Source organism: Argopecten irradians, chromosome 12 (assembly GCF_041381155.1).
Source record: "Argopecten irradians isolate NY chromosome 12, Ai_NY, whole genome shotgun sequence".
In the NCBI taxonomy this organism is placed as follows: domain Eukaryota; kingdom Metazoa; phylum Mollusca; class Bivalvia; order Pectinida; family Pectinidae; genus Argopecten; species Argopecten irradians.
In genome coordinates this window covers 25,687,085-25,707,459 of record NC_091145.1, presented here as the reverse complement: position 1 = coordinate 25,707,459, position 20,375 = coordinate 25,687,085, and the positions used below count along the sequence as shown (strand labels likewise).

Here is a 20,375-nt window from a genome sequence, read left to right as displayed (position 1 = left end):
ATGAGCATATCTTGATATATGGAGAGCTCAAAGAATTGACAAATCAGCGTAAATCTATATCTGTAATATGACGATTAGAATTAGGGGACACCCGGGTTCGAACCAGGGACCTCTCGATCTGCAGTCGAATGCTCTACCACTGAGCTATATCCCCTTGACAATCATTATTTGAAAACAGATTATATATATTTCTGATGCAATAATATCGGATTCAGGAGTCAACATATTTATTTACTTCTTCCATAATCTTATAAGCTATTTTTAAACGTCAGCACTAAAACAAAATAAGACATAATCATGTAAAGTTATATTTGTATTGTTTATTAGCTGAAACCCTTACACACACGTATATAGACCGTGAATTAACTGTGTAACATCAGTATAAACCGTCTGTTACTGGAATATCATTACATTATTACCCCAATCTGTCGTCTGTGTCAATGTGTAAACGTACCAGGTCGTAGGTTTACGTCTGTAAACAAAATCCTAGTCGTTTGTTTACAGTAAGTATACGTATACCTGTCGTCTGCTGACGAGGCATAGTATTATCTATAAATAAACCTGACTATGACGTCAAAAAATCGTACACCAGTCGTTTTACTGTCATGGTATAAATATAGCCGGGGTTGTCTTTGTGGACAGACACGAGGAGACAGGAGGACACCGAGGTACGTAGGCCACTTTATATTTTTGTTGTTATGATATTTTGAAAATGGAAAACGTTTTGGCTTGATTTTCTTTTCTTGGAAGTATATAATTAATTGTTTGTGCTTTTGTTGGGGATCTTAATACCAAAAACCTGTTAAAGGTATGTTTTATCAGGAGGACACCGAGGTACGTCAAGGGTTAGAATACTTTTAAATTCTGTATCTTAATAAAATATCAAGAACCATATCTTTTCATAGTTTCTGTCTAACATCTTCTTGTTGTTTTTAAATCAATTGTATATGACGAATGTTATAACATTAAAATAATTTTTGAGTGAAAAAAAACCTTTTAGAAAGTCTGAATTTTAAAAGCTATGTGTCATACATTTTAGCCTTTTTATTACGTTGCAACAAATCATTTTCGTTTGGTTTTTTAATTGCGTTGGGTTTGAATGGATGTCTTGAAAGCCAATTACAGTTTTAATTTTCAATTGAATTATTGATGAAAATTATTTGTATTAAAGTAAATATATTAAATCTGATCAAGAACCCTTATTATTAAAACAATCCATTTTAATTATCTTTTGTTATAACATGTTTTTGAACGTTCGTTTGATAAGATTGGATTTTAAAAAGTATGGCTAATATTTCAGAGGTGTCCACCAGATGGAGCCCTTGGTCAGGTCAATCGCTTGACCTCCTCGGATTTCGTAAATAGCCACACCCACTAGACGAGGAACCAAGGCACGTGAGCTATGAAATATTTGGGTACAAAGGTCACACGGGTACATCCTGTTTCTGTCGGCGTGTGTTTCGACCTCTTTACCGCCGAGGTAGAAAAATCGTGGATGGAAATGGTATGGACAAAGCAGTGACATTTGTCAGAGAAGGTGATACATGGTATGACAAAGCCAACGATAAATCAAAACGTTTTAGGACGAAAAACGTAAATACAATGGAGGACAAGGGAGAAAGTGATTTGGGGAGTGAAGGTGAAAACACAGACATGTTGGATAGATAACGATAATGCACTACTCACATTAATTTGATTATTGTAAGCAACGCATGTTCTGTGAAACGATTGTGTTCGGGGATGAATGGATGTTTTCATAACTTTGCTAAAAAAAATCAAGGATATATTCAAAGACATTTGCACTGAGTGACGTTTAATTCTGAAAAATGCATCAGAATTATGGAATTTTATACAATTTATCCAGTAAAACATTTTCATCGTCAGCATGGCAACCATAACCTAGGATTTATCTTCTTTTTGATGACAACACTAACATTTCATCAACTAAAATACCAGCGAAACCATCCGTATGTTGGGATACAACATTATGTACATTAAATCTCAGCCTATGATCATGAAATGTACAGTCGAGAAAGGAAAATGTCTGAGCTCAATACAGAACCACCGAACCATCTTAACTTGACTCTAGTGGTGAATGCAACAATCAAAGGATAAATAAACTCTCAAATATAACTGAAGAATAAGTAACGCAGAAATATGTAATTTACCGTGTGAGAAGACGTGTCTGTCAAAGATGACAATTTCATAATCATAATTATTGATTCCTTGGATTATAGAACATTTACATGACAACACCATAGGGACAGAATCTTTGTATAATTATTATTTACATACTTTCATTTTCTTCGTAGGTTTATATTCTCATTTACCGAGACAATCATAGAGGCATAAACTAATCTGAATTGAGTTGGAGCTAAGTGATTTATTTCAAATATCTTGTTTTTTATCTCCACGAGATGAACTTTCGGTTTTTGTTAAGAAACATTTTGTATTTTCAGATACACAAATCGCAGGTGGAGGGAATCCCTGCATAATGACGACCCATTCTTTTTAAAATAGTTTGTCAGTGTCGTAGATTTTTTTCTGAGTTGAAAACGCAGCACGTGTTAAATTATGTTTCCAACAATCAGTCTGCTAGTGCAATCAGTGAAAATATTTGAAGTGTTATTTCTTAACATTTTCTTCGTGTTGGAAAGCATGGATTATACAATGATATTGTTACAGAATCAGTGAACATTGTATTTGTATCGATTCGATGCCCAGTACTATGTATATGGTGACACATTCATCAGACAATGAACCAGGCAGCATAACCTTGAACAGAAAGGTGTAAAAGTGTACGAGTTGTCTTTGAAATGAAAGTCAAAGATCTATGCTCAATGTCGGAAATTCTACATCACTATGCTCTACCATTATAATGAGGCGAAGATAACTCGATCTTACTACTCTTTGCCTAATATCAAGTCGTATGTGTGCGATAATCTGGAAAAATCCTTAAAAGGGCCACTAAAGCAGCTGACCACACCATCAACACCATCGATGCCAGTAATAACATTGAATTTACTTGCGAGGAAGAAACCAATGACTTTATGCCTTCCCTAGACAGGTATAGGTATATAAGGAAAAGATCAACACATACAAAACCAGAGGGATCTTGGCGCCCATCAAAAATGATCTACGTTTGACAATGGAAAAAACCACAACCACATATCTAGGACAATAATTATACGGAATGGGTCCTAAAACAGGTGCAAAAATAGTGTCATAATAAATGGAATAACCAACTAATAGCAACAACAAAATCCGCTTTGAGGAACACCGGAAAGATGCGGAATATATCAGCCAAGCAAGAAATTCCCTCGATCTAAAAGAAGACAGTCGGAGTCCCAGATCAACAAATCGGCTATTACAGACCATGTCATACAGAAACATCGTGTGATCGACTAGGAAAACTCAGAATTACAGACAGGGAGAGTAATCTCTTGCAGCGACAAAAAAGGAAGCCTACTTGATACGCTGCAGTGGGCCAGTATTGAATCGAGACGAGGGGACACACAAACTCTCGCAAATATATAACCAGGTATAAGACAAAGAGTAGCAAGATCGAGACATTTCGGCCCATTACAATTCTACATCATAGTGCTGTTTATTCAGCAGTGCCGAAATTTACATTTGGCATCAATGTTCGAGTTTCATTTCAGCAAGACATTTCGTACCTTTTACACCTTTGTTTACTTATGCTGCCTGGTTAATTGTCTTATGAAGATGACAGTGTATGGCTCTCTCTCTTGCCACACATAAATGCTCACTGACTGTTTAACAATATCAAAACACATATGAGATTTTAATACCGCACGTATTTCCGAAATCATAAATTTTATGTGGTGATGGTAAATTATGTTGATTCTCACATTTTATATGTGATTGGACTATAATGATGTTTTTATTTTGTTTGTTAGCAGTTGACAATTCTTGATTTTTGCATGTAAGGTGTTGCTTTATTTAGTTATAGCTATAGTTGTTTTCTAGTATAGAAACAGTCAAATTCCTCTCCAAAGGCACTACATATAAGTAACTTATATTGTATTTTAAGTTCGTTTATAATTATATTAAAATTCTTGTGTATTCAAAAGTAATCAAACGGCATTGTTAGTGTACATTTCATATTGGCTTGTATACTGAGCCTCAAATACTTCCCGGTTGGCATTTTACAAAGGATTAGTGAACCTTTACAGATCAACAAAATTCAAAGTAACAGATATTTTGTGTTGTTATTGTTTATCACGAGTATATCATGACGTGCAAGTGGCTGCCCGTATTATTTTTTGTGAAAAATGAATTATACGTATCTGTTATAAAATTAGGTTAGCTTTTTGATTGTCATTTTTATATACACTGTATGTGATATTTAAACGAAAACACATATTTTACCTAAGAAGCCAATGATATATATATAATGTAAGTATCAGTTAGCTTGTTAACTTACATTATATATAATAATAATAATAATAAAAATACTGTAAGAGATATCTTCATAATTCCAATTGTTCAGAAATCAGAACGATTTTTTAAGTGTTCCAGCAAAATTAATGTAGTGTAAATTACTTACTTTTGGAGAAAATCGTCTTTTTGTGTCCCAATTTCCCTGATGCAAATTTTCACTTAGAAGGTCTTTATCACTACGGTGTTTATTCACGTTGAAAACAAGCGTTCTGACGCCCTTTGCGGGTTAAGTTCATTTTAAGAATTTAAAATCAACAAAAGGAGCGGAATAATATCAAGAAACAATGCATTTTCAGCTGTAATATCGACATTAGTCGGGCACAAAACCCGATATCGGATAATAAGAATTTCCTATAATAGTTGCAATAGGAAAATATTACTATGTCAGTAAATAAACGTTTAATTTCTTTCGTTTGATTCAATTTCTAAATTTGTTGACTTGATCCCCAACATTCCAGTGACGTCACTTTTAGTAGGAATGAATGAAACGGCAGTCAGTCCCGCCAAACAGTGACGTCACAATCATCGGAATGACGTCGCTTACATATTTCCCACGGTAGTAAAAAGGAGTACACACTCGTTCGGTTTAGTGAATGCAACTTTTATTGATCATCAAAGAAGCGTTCCGCTTTAAGCGAAATCGTGTAAATAACAGACAATTTGCTTTCGTTTTGAATACCATCTTCTGTATGTATAATGAAAAAGTTACAGGATAAACAGAATGGCCGGTCACTATCTTACAATACAAGTTTTATTTATGTTATACATCTACATCACTCTGACTAAAAGACACGACTGAAGCTAAGTTTTTGGGTATATTATATAAAATACAACAGAGAATGAAAATGTCCAGTTAATGTCATTTTTATTAAATGACGAGTAATAACATGGCAGACATGGTAACAACAATGTCAGCCATGCTGCATAAACATATATACAACATAAGTAAATCTTTTGATATAACCAAAAAGGTGGAGCATCAAAACATGCCATGCCATCAACATACAGTTGCATACATACAACAATAATATATGAGTTCATCAACATACAGTTATATATACATAAAACATAATATGAGTTCTTGTTAGAATATTAATTGTAAAAATTATCATAGAAAAAGATTATTATCCAAAGTACATGACAAATTATGATAGTTAGGAGAAAGAAACATGTGAAAATGGGTGGGATGGTGGGAAATCAGAATTCCGAGCACCGATCTTCCCAAGCAAAATTTTTTCTTTGTTTTGTCACGTGACCGAATAACCAGTTCTGATTGGCTTATCACCTAAATCGGTATAGGGATAACTCGATTTACTTTATCTTTCAAGGTACATAGCCATATGTCTAAATCGGTTCAAGTGAACTCGATTTACATAAAATTTCGAAATATAACATAAATGTATTTATTGGTATAAATTGTATTTATGTTATACATCTACATCACTCTGACTAAAAGACACGACTGAAGCTAAGTTTTTGGGTATATTATATAAAATACAACAGAGAATGAAAATGTCCAGTTAATGTCATTTTTATTAAATGACGAGTAATAACATGGCAGACATGGTAACAACAATGTCAGCCATGCTGCATAAACATATATACAACATAAGTAAATCTTTTGATATAACCAAAAAGGTGGAGCATCAAAACATGCCACCGGACTGCAATGACTTCAGTTATTTCAGTCCCGCGCCACCCAAAGTCGTGTCTGAATGTTGTCGTTATGAAATTGTTTGTTGGAGCAGCATCTCCAATTATACAAATTGAAATACAGAAAAACCATCAAAATACAGTATATAATAAACATAATGTAGTTGCATATTTTTACAAGAACATGGAACATATAATTAAGCTGAGACTTATAATCCAACATCTTTTATCAACACAGTATAATGTCAAATTACCATGTATACATTGTATCTATATAGCATAAAGCTGAAGATTCAATTTTATATGCACCATAAAGGCATTCTAACATCAATGCAACATCAAACATTAAGTAGTTCTTGAATGATCATGATATGAAAAATATATTAGGGCAAACCAATTCAAACATTTAAGAATAAGACAGTTATATTTGATAAGTTGTCATAAGAGCAGGCAAACCCTGACCTCTTTACACGAACAAGGATATGTATATTTCACTATCTTAGAGCAGGCAAACCCTGACCTCTTTACACGAACAAGGATATGTATATTTCACTATCTTAGAGCAGGCAAATCCTGACCTCTTATAATGATATTATATAAGTAGGACCTATATTTGTATAGAGCAGGCAAACCCTGGCCTCCACAATTTGTTATAACATGATATTCAAGTTTAAGCTGAGAGAGCAGGCAAATCCTGACCTCTTTCAGTGTATTGAAACCATGTCTACTTCATCATGTAGTAATTAATGAATATACATACATTAATCTTAAGAGCAGACAACTTCTGACCTCTTGTAAGGAACATAATTACAAATATATATATCTTTCTCTGATTATAGAGCAGGCAACTCCTGACCTCTTATACATCAAAGATTGTGCCGTTAGTAATTAAATAACCACAAAAACATACCAATTGTTTGTGTTTGGTTACCTGAATCTTAATTAAGACCGGCAGATACTATCCTACTATTGATATATGTACATTATGTATCTAATCCTAATAAGAGCAGGCAAACCCTGGCCTCTTAAATACGTAGAAAGAGCAGGCATATCCTGACCTCTTACTTATATAGAACATTTGTAATTTAATAAATCAGAGAGCAGGCAAATCCTGACCTCTCTTAATTGACAAGTGTGTATCAAGGAATCATAAAGAGCAGACAACTCTGCCTTCTCATAATTTGCTATTATTATGTGCCAGCAGTACTAGTGCAAGCTCTATATCCACCTATGAGTGTGATGAACTTGTAAATTAAATACTTCATATCTGAAAAGCATTGATGCGTATGTATCTTTGGACTGCATTAGAATTCCAACGCCCCAACCTCTGTATAACACTTTCAGAAAGACCCAATTTGGCAGCTTCTGTGGCAGCTCCAATTCGAAAGCTATGACCTTTATACAGACCTGGATCTAGGCCTGCAAAAGTCAGTGCTTGATTGAGTCGTTGGGATACAAGTGTATACATGACAGGATGTCCATTGGACATTTGAAAAAGGGGGCCTTCTGTATGGGTAAAGACTTTTAAGTACTGTTTGACTGCTAAAACAGGACAGTACCTAGATGACACATTCTTGGAAATCAGCTGTAGTGAAACAGGATGATTATCTACCTGTGTTTTATAGTGTCGTAAAACCATCTTTATAGATGGTGCTGAGGAATCTGATGACACGGACACATTTTCCTGATAAGGAAAGAGTGTGTCACGTCCTCAAGATTTAGAATCTTATGCACAAAACTGAGAGCAGACACATGAGTGGCTATGCTCGATGGGCTGTATTTATTGTTAAACAAGTGGGCAACAAAATTTCCTACCACTTGAATAGACAGAGGTAATGTAATATTAGTGGAGCCCATAAACTGTTGGAGCAATTTCCAACTGCGCAAGTAAGAAGTCTTAGTTCTGTCTGTTGTGGCCGCTGATAGCAACTGCAGTGCATCTTGGGACAGATTTATAACTTTTGGAGGCGTAGAGGCACTTCTGTGGGATGTTTCTTGAGCCAGGGTGCTTGTTTGTGAGCTTCCTGGAATTTAAAACGAGAGAGACTATCGGCTATAACATTATGTTTTCCTGGTACATGAGTAGAACGAAAATAAATGTTAAAAGTTCAAAGCTGTAATAACTAATCGACGAACCAATTTCATGAGAGTAGGTTCGCGACAGGACTGTTTGTTGATAATTTCAACAACTGCTTGATTGTCTGACATAAATATGATCTTTTTATTCCTCAAGATCTCTCCCCAGATCTCTAGTGCTAAGACAATGGGGAATAATTCCTTGATTGCTATAGGCAATGGTGCCATAGCATTTGTCCAAGGAATAGCAAACCACTCGTTTCCTAAAACGGCAGCACAGCCTATACTACCTGATGCATCAGTGTACATTTTCAAATGGTTTGAAGTAAGCCAGGTGTCATCCAAAAACATAGACTTTCCATTGAAGCTTTCTAAGAAAGTCGCCCATGCCGTCATATCCGCACATGCTTCCATATTCAATCTAATGAAGTAATTTGGATTGCTAGCCTTAGTAGACAAGTCAATTAGGCGTCGCAAGAAAGCTCGACCTGGGCAAACCACTGCACATGCAAAGTTTAATAGCCCTATTAAGGACTGAAGTTCCCGTAGAGTCACTTTTTTCCTATTTTTCATGACTCGAAGTGCATTTCTCATTTTGTCTAGCTTATCTAGGGGTAGCCTACATTCCATTTTTATAGAATCTATTTCAAAACCATAGATAATAAGGGTAGTAGATGGGCCCTCAGTTTTTTCAGATTTTATTGGAATCCCTAGTCTTTTACATAAGGCGAGGAAAGTGTTAAGATCATGTTTGCATTTCGCCGAATTGGGGGGGCCGACAAATAGAAAATCATCTAAAATGTGAGACATGCCTGAAGCCTTATATTTCTCAATCATAATCCATTGAAGGGCACTGCTGAGCATTTCAAAAATTTGACAAGAACTACTAGCACCCATAGGCAAACAACAATCAAAGTAGAATTTGTTTTCCCATGAAAAGCCCAAGAGGTGATAATTACTTGGATGAATAGGGAATGATACGGAAAGCATCTTCTATGTCTGTCTTAGCTAATAAACACCCTTTCCCAAACTTTTTGACAAGAGAAACGACCTGGTCTATGGTATCATAAGATACTTTAGAATTTTCTTTTGAAATACCGGCATTTACTGAATTACCTTCTGGATATGACAAATCATGTATAAGCCGAAATTTTCCAGGAACAGATTTTGGTATAAGACCTAGTGGTGAGCACACAAAAGATTCAAAAGGAGGTGTGTTAAATGGGCCTTTTACCCTACCTAGCTCTAAATTCTTTTTTTATTTTAGCAGTAACAGCTAATGGATTATCTCTAACAGATTTATGATTATTAGAAAAACCACTTACCATTTCTCCCTCAAAACCTAAGGAAAAGCCCTTTGAAAAGCCCAAAAGAAGTTTTTCTAGAGGGACAGGATTGTATCCTTCCAATTCCTGCCTAAGGATTTCAAGATTAACTGGCGTTGGAATGTGTGGCTGGGGATTTCTGGCCGAAATTTTGTTTTGCTTTATAGCATTTTGTTTTGGAATGATTTCCAAAACAGGTTTGGCACAGGTGTTTAAATTTGCATGGGGATGCGGTACAAGGCATACCTCTGTTGAAAGCAAAGCAGACTTTTTGGCGAAAGGGGCGAGGTCCGTTTTGTTGTTTTTTGCCAGAGAAATGTTGGCCACGAAAAGGCTTCAAGTTTGCTGCCTTTGTGTAAAGCTCATCTATTGGCTTTTGCCATGGTTGTCGATGAGCAAGACGAAGACGCCGGAATGTTTCATCATAATGGCGCCATGCCGTATCGCCATGATTAGCAGCTATTTCCCTGATGGTTGCTGCATATTTTAAGAGGTTTGCAGCTTCCTCAGGACATTTGGAAATGTAAATTGCTGTGAAAGTGTTGAAGCATGTAGTCCATTGATCTATGGACAATGGTTGCTTCTGTGTATGGCCTTGATTGATAGAAAAAGAACCAGCTGTGATGTTAACAGCAAACGGTTCCTCAGTGTATGTGGGGAGTAGGATTTTCAAATCTATATATTCTTCCCCCCATATTTTGTTTTTGATTCTATCTGACACCCCCGCTCCTAATGGAATACCAGCAGACAGGTTAAGTGGACCTGTTGTTTTATTGTTGGAATCATCAATGAACTCACCATGGTTTCCAAATAAATTCTCAATCAAAGATATGACTGGGTTGCCCTGGTTGCTGTCTACAACATGTAAGTTCGAGTTCATTGATTGTGATGACTGAGCACGATTACTCGAGGTCGCTGGTACCGGTGTGGCGGTGGGGGTCGACACCTCAGAAGCCGCGGACACTGCAACCGGAACATGTACAGGAGGCACTGTATCTTCTCTGACCGTGATTGTTTCTAAGGCAGCCTTCTGCTGAGCTGACATTTGTTTGAGCATGGCCGCTGCCAATTTATCATAGTCCAAGTCGGGAGTACTGGCGGTGGGAACACTTAAGCTTTCAGGTGTCGATGTAGTTGTTTTCTGCCTCTTGTTGCTGGCCTTAGAGGATGCAGCCGTCTTTTCAGGTTGAGTTGTTCTTTTGGGTGCCATGTTTTACTGTCCTGAAAAATTAATAAAATGGAAGCCGAAAACATGAACTTATATATCTATCGTGATAAACAACAGTGTTGTACAAACAAACGTCAATCATGATCATATAGCATTTGGTTTATAAACAAAAGTTTTACTGATCATGATTTTGATTCATAATATAGTCATTAAACCCAAATGACAGATTATATACTCGAGCTTTCCTTATAGAGAATTAGAGAATGTATATGTATTCATTGTCATTCACATATACTCATTGTTAAATATACTGATCATGAGTCAAGTTAGCCTCAAAATATTAAGGCATACCCCGGCCCTCTAATTCTGAATATGAATGCATCCCGCCTCTCTCTCTGTATATATGTATAGATCTATACACACATATATAACAGGTCAGTGTAAATGCTATAATGAATAAGATTTCTGAGGAGAGTTATGTATAACAAGCCAGCTTGCAATGGTGTCATTTAACTTTATGATAATAATAATATATTGCAAAGCAGAGAAATGGTCAATATGGCATATCTCATGTATATATAGATAATTATACCAAGACCAGCATAGAGTTCATAAATGGTCTATACTGTACCTAAACCATGCATGTGCACCCCTGAACAGACAAACAACTACTGTTTTAATTTGATGTAATAATGTACACCAAATAATCAAACGGGGCAAATATTGTAATCAATACTGTATACTGATCATGAATAGTATAAGATTACCATTAATATACTATATAATCAGACATTTTAGTCCAATATTGCACATTGGACAGCCAAATTGTAAATTTCAAATGTGTACCAAGAGATAAAATTTGTGTAAATATTGTACACCGAAAACAATAATATGAAAAAAAAAAAAAAAAAAAAAAAAAAAACACTGAAAAAATAAAGTGTCAATTTTTGTGTGCAGTACTGTACACCAAACACTTTATTTTAATACTGTAAAAACAGTCAATTTTAAATTTGTGTAAATACTATACACCGTGTAATTATCATATCAATTTAGTGTAATACTGTACACCGAACACTCAAAATGTCAATTTGGTGCCGTACTGTACACCGAACATCTTGAAATTGTAACAATTTGGTGTACTACTGTACACCGAACAATTGAATCAATGTGTAAATTTTTTTGTACTACTGTACACCGAACAATCACAATGTGTAAATTTGGTGTAATACTGTACACAGAACAATCAAATGTGTAAATTTGGTGTAATACTGTACACCGAACAATCAAATGTGTAAATTTGGTGTAATACTGTACACCGAACAATCAAATGTGTAAATTTGGTGTAATACTGTACACCGAACAATCAAATGTGTAAATTTGGTGTAATACTGTACACCGAACAATCAAATGTGTAAATTTGGTGTAATACTGTACACCGAACAATCAAATGTGTAAATTTGGTGTAATACTGTACACCAACAATCAAATGTGTAAATTTGGTGTAATACTGTACACCGAACAATCAAATGTGTAATGTTGGTGTAATACTTTACACCGAACAATCAAATGTGTAAATTTGGTGTAATACTTTACACCGAACAATCAAATGTGTAAATTTGGTGTAATACTGTACACCGAACAATCAAATGTGTAAATTTGGTGTAACACTGTACACCAAACAATAATCTTTTTGAATTTAATGTAAATAGTGTACCCAATATAGAGCCAAGTACATGTATCTGGAAAACAGTACCAGATCTATGTATATACTAGCTTTACTGCAATTAGGATAATTCTAATTAATATTACCTTGCAGTACCCAAACTAGTTGTCCATTCTTTTTGACACTGTCAAAATAGCAGCCTTGACACTTTGGAGGTATTTCGGTTGGGCCTGTTGATTCAGATGAACCCCATCTCTGCACAAGAAGGAAAGATCTGTTTTCCAAAAGCCAGCCCGGTGTTTCCAGAAGGTGATGTAGCTGCTAGACTCTGTCCCTTTTGCAAGTAGTAAATTTGTTCTGATCACCTTTTCATTGTAGTTATCAGTGGCAACGCTATTCCTCCAAAACAATTGTCCGATTATAACGTGACAAGCTTTGTTTTTTGTAATAAGTTTTTCAACTAAGTCCAAAATTCGGTTAACGACATCCGCTGGTGATGATGTACAGAGATCGTTACCACCGATCTGTAAATAAACAATGTCCGGATGGTGGAACGAAAGGAGGTCCGCACGTTTAAACAGTTTGTTTACAGTCAATCCTCCCTGTGCTCGGAATAATAAATTAAAATTTTCCGGTGACAGTTTTAGATTACGACAAGAGGGATCATCAACAACACGATCCCTCAATCTACGAATAAACGAGTGACCAAGGATCACAATGTTCAACATAAGTCTAAATATAGGCTATACATTCGTGTAGGCTAACATGTGCGCTTTGTTTACAAACACTGACCCGTCGTGACCTACTTAGCCTGGTATGTCCACATTTCTACGACATCGTTGAATGAATCCTTGCAGTAGACTTCACCATGATTCTCTCACTGGGCAATCACACGCAAAAAGTATTGTCCCACCTGAATCCGATCTAATTTCTTTGGAATTTAAAGAACACAATGCGAATAAAAGCAGATAAAAATCAGAATTCCGAGCACCGATCTTCCCAAGCAAAATTTTTTCTTTGTTTTGTCACGTGACCGAATAACCAGTTCTGATTGGCTTATCACCTAAATCGGTATAGGGATAACTCGATTTACTTTATCTTTCAAGGTACATAGCCATATGTCTAAATCGGTTCAAGTGAACTCGATTTACATAAAATTTCGAAATATAACATAAATGTATTTATTGGTATAAATTGTATTTTGGTATCGACAGGGAAAACAGAGATAACTCTGCAAAACCTCCTCATCTCATCTCATCGCAAAAACGATAGCAGCATCGATATTAATTATAGCAAAATAAAAATGTCCAACGTTGGAAACATTGCAAGTACATTCATTATTTACATAAACCAGTAATTAGAATAATCATTTATTTCATCTAGACTAGATCATTTGCAAATCCCATATACCGCCTGCAAGGAGACGTCCTTGGCCTATCGCTACCCGAGATTCTCTCGATTGTGGTCCTATATTATGTAACTTTTTATGGGATATTAAATCTAGATATATCTGTTTTCGACAGTTAAATTTCTATGAACATGTGTAAAACAAGCAGTCTCAACTGCTATTCCGAGACCATAAAATGAAAATTTGGTCACCTCGGCCAAAACACAGAGGCACGCATATTATGACAGAAACGTTTACTAGTGAATTGATACGTATGTCATTTTAAAGTATAGGAGACGTTTTGATATGCACGTGTATATATCATACATGTAACGTTTCAAGTGGCTGCCCGTATTGTTTTTTTTGTGAAAAATGAATTATATATATTATATATATGTTATAAAATTCGGTTAGCTTTTTTATTGTCATTATTGTTATATACAATGTGTGTGATATTTAAACGAAAACACATATTTTAAATAAGAAGCCAATTATATATATAATATAAGTATCGGTTAGCTTGTAATTAACTTACATTATATATAATAATTAACTTACATTATATATAATAATAATAATAAAAATACTGTAAGAGATATCGTCATAATTCCAATTGTTCTGAAATCAGAACGATTTTTTAAGTGTTCCAGCAAAATTAATGTAGTGTAACCTACTTACTTTTGGAGAAAATCGTCTTTTTGTGTCCCTATTTCTCTGATGCAAATTTTCACTTGGAAGGTCTTTATCACTACGGTGTTTATTCATGTTGAAAACAAGCGTTCTGACGCCCTTCGCGGGTTAAGTTCATTTTACGAATTTAAAATCAACAAAAGGAGCGGAATAATATCAAGAAACAATGCATTTTCAGCTCTAATATCGACATTAGTCGGGCACAAAACCCAATATCGGATAATAAGAATTTCCTGTAATAGTTGCAATAGGAAAATATTACGATGTCAGTAAATAAATGTTTAATTTCTTTCGTTTGATTCAATTTCTAAATTTGTTGACTTGATCCCCAACATTCCAGTGACGTCACTTTTAGTAGGAGTGAATGAAACGGCAGTCAGTCCCGCCAAACAGTGACGTCACAATCACCGGAATGACGTCGCTTACATAATTCCCACGGTAGTAAAAAGGAGTACACACTCATTCGGTTTAGTGAATGCAACTTTTCTTGATCATCAAAGAAGCGTTTCGCTTTGAGCGAAATCGTGTAAATAACAGACAATTTGCTTTCGTTTTGAATACCATCTTCTGTATGTATAATGAAAAAGTTGCAGGATAAACAGAATACCCGGTCACTATCTTACAATACAAGTTTTATTTTGGTGTCGACAGGGAAAACAGATATGACTCTGCAAAACCTCCTCATCTCATCTCATCGCACAAACGATAGCAGCATCGATATTAATTATAGCAAAATAAAAATGTCCAACGTTGGAAATATTGCAAGTACATTCATTATTTACATAAACCAGTAATTAGAATAATCATTTATTTCATCTAGACTAAATAATTTGCAACTCCCATACACCGCCTGCAAGGAGACGTCCTTGGCCTATCGCTACCCACGATGCTTTCCATCGTGGTCTTATATTATGTAACTTTTCATGGGATATTAAATCTAGATATATCTGTTTTCGACAGTTAAATTTGTGTAAAACAAGCAGTCTCAACTGCAAATTACGAGACCGTAAAATGTAATCTTGGTCAACTCAGCCAAAACACAGGGGCACGCAAATTATGACGGAACGTTTACTAGTAAATTGATACGTATGTCATTTAAAAGTAATGGAGACCTTTTGATATGCACGTGTATATCATGACGTTTCAAGTGGCTACCCGTATTATTTTTTGTGAAAAATGAATTATACATATATGTTATAAAATTCGGTTAGCTTTTTTATTATTGTTTTATACACATTATGTGATATTTTAATGAAAACACAGATTTTACCTAAGAAGCCAATGATATAATTATATAATGTAAATATCGATTAGGTTGTAATAATAATAAAAATACTGTAAGAGATATCTTCATAATTCCAATTGTTCTGAAATCAGAACGATTTTTTAAATGTTCCAGCAAAATTAATGTAATGTAACTTACTTACTTTTGGAGAAAATCGTCTTTTTGTGTCCCAATTTCCCTGATGCAAATTTTCACTTGGAAGGTCTTTATCACTACTGTGTTTATTCACGTTGAAAACAAGCGTTCTGACGCCCTTCGCGGGTTAAGTTCATTTTACGAATTTAAAATCAACAAAAGGAGCGGAATAATATCAAGAAACAATGCATTTTCAGCTGTAATATCAACATTAGTCGGGCACAAAACCCGATATCGGATAATAAGAATTTCCTATAATAGTTGCAATAGGAAAATATTACTATGTCAGTAAATAAACGTTTAATTTCTTTCGTTTGATTCAATTTCTAAATTTGTTGACTTGATCCCCAACATTCCAGTGACGTCACTTTTAGTAGGAGTGAATGAAACGGCAGTCAGTCCCGCCAAACAGTGACGTCACAATCATCGGAATGACGTCGCTTACATATTTCCCACGGTAGTAAAAAGGAGTACATGTACCTACTAATTTGGTTTAGTGAATGCATCTTTTCTTGATCATCAAAGAAGCGTTTCGCTTTGAGCGAAATCGTGTAAATAACAGGCAATTTGCTTTCGTTTTGAATGCCATCTTATGTATGTATAATGAAAAAGTTGCAGGATAAACGGAATACACGGTCAATATCTTACAATACAAGTTTTTTTTGGTGTCCACAGGGAAAACCGAGATGACTCGGCAAAATCTCCTCATCTCATCTCATCGCACAAACGATAGCAGTATCGCTATTAATTAGAGCAAAACAAAAATGTCCAACGTTGAAAATATTGCAAGTACATTCATTATTTACACAAACCAGTAATTAGAATAATCATTTATTTCATCTAGACTAAATAATTTACAAATCCCATACACCGCCTGCAAGGAGACGTCATTGGCCTATCGCTACCCACGATGCTCTCGATCGTTGTCTTATATTATGTAACTTTTCATGGGATATTGAAGGTAGATATATCTGTTTTCGACAGCTAAATTTCTATGAACATGTGTAAAACAAGCAGTCTCAACTGCTATTCCGAGACCGTAAAATGCAATCTTGGTCACCTCAGCCAAAACACAGGGGCACGCAAATTATGACAGAAACGTTTACTAGTAATTTGATTCGTATGTCATTAAAAGTATTGGAGACCTTTTGATATGCACGAGTATATCATCGACGTGCAAGTGGCTGCCCGTATTATTTTTTGTGAAAAATGAATTATACGTATCTGTTATAAAATTAGGTTAGCTTTTTGATTGTCATTTTTATATACACTTTGATCTTCTATTCAAAGATATTCCGAATACCGAATAAATTTGTAGTACTTGAAGCCTTTTACCAAACTACAGTTGTGTCATGGACGTGAGGTTGGGGAACTCGCTCTTCATGTCTTGACTCTTCACAACAAGAAATTAAGAAATTAGAGTGACGATTATCTCCCTTTTGTAACAACTATAATTAATCTCATCACATTCTTACAACTTACAGGAATACACAACATCCAGCGTCACAAAATAAAATCGCCGAAAGGACAATTGAAGTGTTATATCTCCGCCATTTTGAATACATGACCTTGAAATTAGTCATTATATGTGTCTGAGAACATGCTCTTGCATATCCGTCCGCCATTTTGAATACATAACCTTGAAATTAGTCATTATATGTGTCTGAGAAAATGCTCTTGCATATCCAATCTTCAAACCATTTTTATCGGAAATCTCATACAAACGGTAAAATTTACGTTAAAAATTGAACGAAATGACGTTATTCGGAGGGCTATATTTTAGCCATTTTCAAATTCATGACTTCGAAATTAAAAATACCCTGTACAGATAATATGCCAATCCGCCATTTTTCTATATAACCCATTGAAATTCATAGGGTTTGCAGACAAAGTTTATACAACACAGGTACCAAAAATCAACACCATACATACATGTTTTAAAGCGCTGAAACACATGGCGCAAGGACAAAATAAAAACTAAAATTTCGATTTTGATGTCCTATATCTCCGCTATTTTCAATCATATGACCTTGAAATTGGTCATAATAGGTGTCTAGGAGCATGCTCTTTCACAATCCGAATTCAAAGCATTTTTCTTGGAAATTTTCATGAATTACGGTAAAATTTACGTTAAAAAATGAACGAAACGCCATATTTGCAGGGCTATATTTTCGCCAATTTTTAAGCTTTTTCTTTGAAATTAAAACCCTTAAAATAAACATATGCCAATGTCTAATTTTACAAAAAAAATCAACACCCTACATGAAATGATAAAGGCCCTACGAACTCACAAATTACGGAAAAAAATAAGGAAATGGAACATATTGCCATTTTTGGCTATATCAGTGATAAATCTACCCGCGCATCCCGAGTCCCTGGATTTTGTTTGTATTTTGTTTGTTTGATTTATTAACGTCCTATTAACAGCTATGGTCATGTAAGGACGGCCTCCCATGTATGCGGTGTGTTTGCGTGTGTATGTTGTGCGAGGTGCGTGTTTTGTGGAGACTGCGGTATGTTAGTGTTGTGTCTTCTTGTATAGTGGAACTGTTGCCCTTTTTATAGTGCTATATCACTGAAGCATGCCGCCGAAGACACCAAGCAACACACCCCACCCGGTCACATTATACTGACAACGGGCGAACCAGTCGTCCCACTCCCTGTATGCTGAGCGCTAAGCAGGAGCAGAAACTACCGAGTCCTGGACTCACAGAATTTTAAAAGGACCCATGAAATTTCTGGGAATGGGTATCTTAACACTGTGGGACCCATTGTTTTCACAAAAACCATTGAAAAGGACCCAAGAAAAATAATCGTAGATTGAACACTGCTATATTTCCTCTTTTTTCTATATAACCCTTGAAATTTATATATTTTGAAAACAAAAGTTTTTACAACACAGGTACGAAAAATCAAGACTGTTCATACAGGTTTAAAGGCGCTGAAACATCTCGCGCAAGGACAAATAAAAGCTAAAATTATGATTTTTGACGTTCTATATCTCCGCCATTTTGAATCATATGACCTTGAAGTTGGTCATTTTATGTGCCTGAGAGTATGTTCCATCACATGCGCCTTTCAGAACATTTCTACGTTAAAGTTCATTTTTGACCTTTGTTTGACCTCATTTGACCCCCCCCCCCCTCTCGTGACCTTGACATAATTGTGTAGCATACGGTTATGAAATTATGAGCGTTTAAAGAGTGACGTCTTCGACCTCGATGACCTGATGTGACATTACATTACCGGGTTACCATTGTGGTTCTAACTTGTCAACCGTCCATGGTCAGAGTTAACATCAGAAACATCGGATTCAGGGATGTGGGAGCTCTCCCTGCTTTCTCTTGCTGAAAAATCACCTTTTTTTGAGCTTAAAATCAGATTTTTTTCATTTCCTGCGTAGATATCACTACATATATTGGATATTTTGGTCCTGAAATGTATTTTTTGTTCTATTGTGGTCATTTTGATACCTCATTTGTCTACTTCGGTTGAAAAATGTTAATGTTATGACTATTTTTCAATTTTTAGTGAAATTCGAGTCATAACCTGAAATTCATCCCAACTTATGCAATGTTAACATTTTGATTTGTGATCAGTGGGTCATAAGGGTTCAGAAAAATATTGGTTCGGAGGTTTAGAGGGGGTGTGTGCATGTGGGACCCTCCTAGCCCATGGTCTACATTGCTTACATGTATTGTTATCTTTTACATGTTATAGTAAATCTCCATTTATCTCATTACAAGGTGTTTGTTGATTATAGTTAAATTGATCCAACACAAAATTTGGGATTCGTCTGCTGACCGGTGTCAGGGGATTGTAAATCAACACAATACGATCAAACCTTTGGGGAATATACTGTATTGTTGCTAATATTCGCGGAGGTTTCAATTTCGCTAAATAATTCAAGAAATGCAATACCTCAGGAAATCTATCAATAATCATGGTTTCGCGTATTATAGTCGATTGACACTTTTAAAGGCTACTAAGATAATTCGCGAAAATAAACCCCCGTGAATATGTTCCGAACAGTAAATCAACATATTGGACAATTTCAATTTGGAAAAATGACAAAAACTACTTATTATTTTTGTTTTCAAACTTTATTCATTGAAGAGAACTCAAAACAAATATAACATAAACAAATTATGACATCTCCAAATAAGCCGATATTGAAATTACACGACCTCGATCACAGGCGGTCAAGGTCATATGTCCCTGATGTTACCACTTTTTGATAAAGTGTATTTATGTTATATTTTGCATTTTTTTTTGCTTTTTAATACACTAACTCATTTTCTAGTTCGATTGGTTTAGTAGCGTGAAAGAAAAATAGGTTCCCATTGAATAAATTTCTTTTTATAATAAAAACAAACTTAGCTTTCGCAGTAAAATGCATTTCCTCGAAATGATTTTACTTATTACATATGATTTGAAACATTCAGAATTATTTTCTTCTGTGATTTGTTTTTCTTTGTACAATGGATTTATAATAATACTAGCTTATTGAAATCTGATGATTTACAATA

At 35.2% G+C, this 20,375-nt stretch overlaps 1 protein-coding gene and 1 non-coding gene across 4 annotated transcripts; both read right to left on the bottom strand.

Annotated features, from left to right (window-relative positions):
- Window positions 1-82: 82 nt before the first annotated feature.
- Window positions 83-154, bottom strand: Trnac-gca (transfer RNA cysteine (anticodon GCA)). The gene has a single exon. It is a non-coding gene; the product is annotated as a tRNA-Cys (tRNA).
- A 5,158-nt stretch (window positions 155-5,312) lies between these two features.
- LOC138336582 (uncharacterized) lies at window positions 5,313-12,630 on the bottom strand. 3 transcript variants are annotated; one of them, XR_011210442.1, is made up of 3 exons: window positions 12,496-12,630; window positions 6,638-10,739; window positions 5,313-6,579 (listed from the first exon to the last, which is right to left on the bottom strand). XR_011210442.1 is itself a non-coding variant. In XM_069286100.1 (3 exons), the coding sequence occupies exons 2-3, from the start codon at window positions 10,726-10,728 to the stop codon at window positions 7,759-7,761; spliced, it is 795 nt and encodes a 264-aa protein (XP_069142201.1). In that variant the 5' UTR covers window positions 10,729-10,739; window positions 12,496-12,630; the 3' UTR covers window positions 5,313-7,758. The 3 variants fall into 3 exon arrangements, 2 of the variants coding, with proteins under 2 accessions (XP_069142201.1, XP_069142200.1); XM_069286100.1 differs by having other exon boundaries at window positions 5,313-8,141; window positions 10,317-10,739; XM_069286099.1 differs by having other exon boundaries at window positions 5,313-10,739.
- Between the last annotated feature and the right edge of the window lie 7,745 nt (window positions 12,631-20,375).

Coding starts and splice junctions, on each gene's coding strand:
- LOC138336582 (XM_069286099.1), bottom strand. CDS start 10,728: ATGGCACCCAAAAGAACAACTCAACCTGAAAAGACGGCTGCATCCTCT.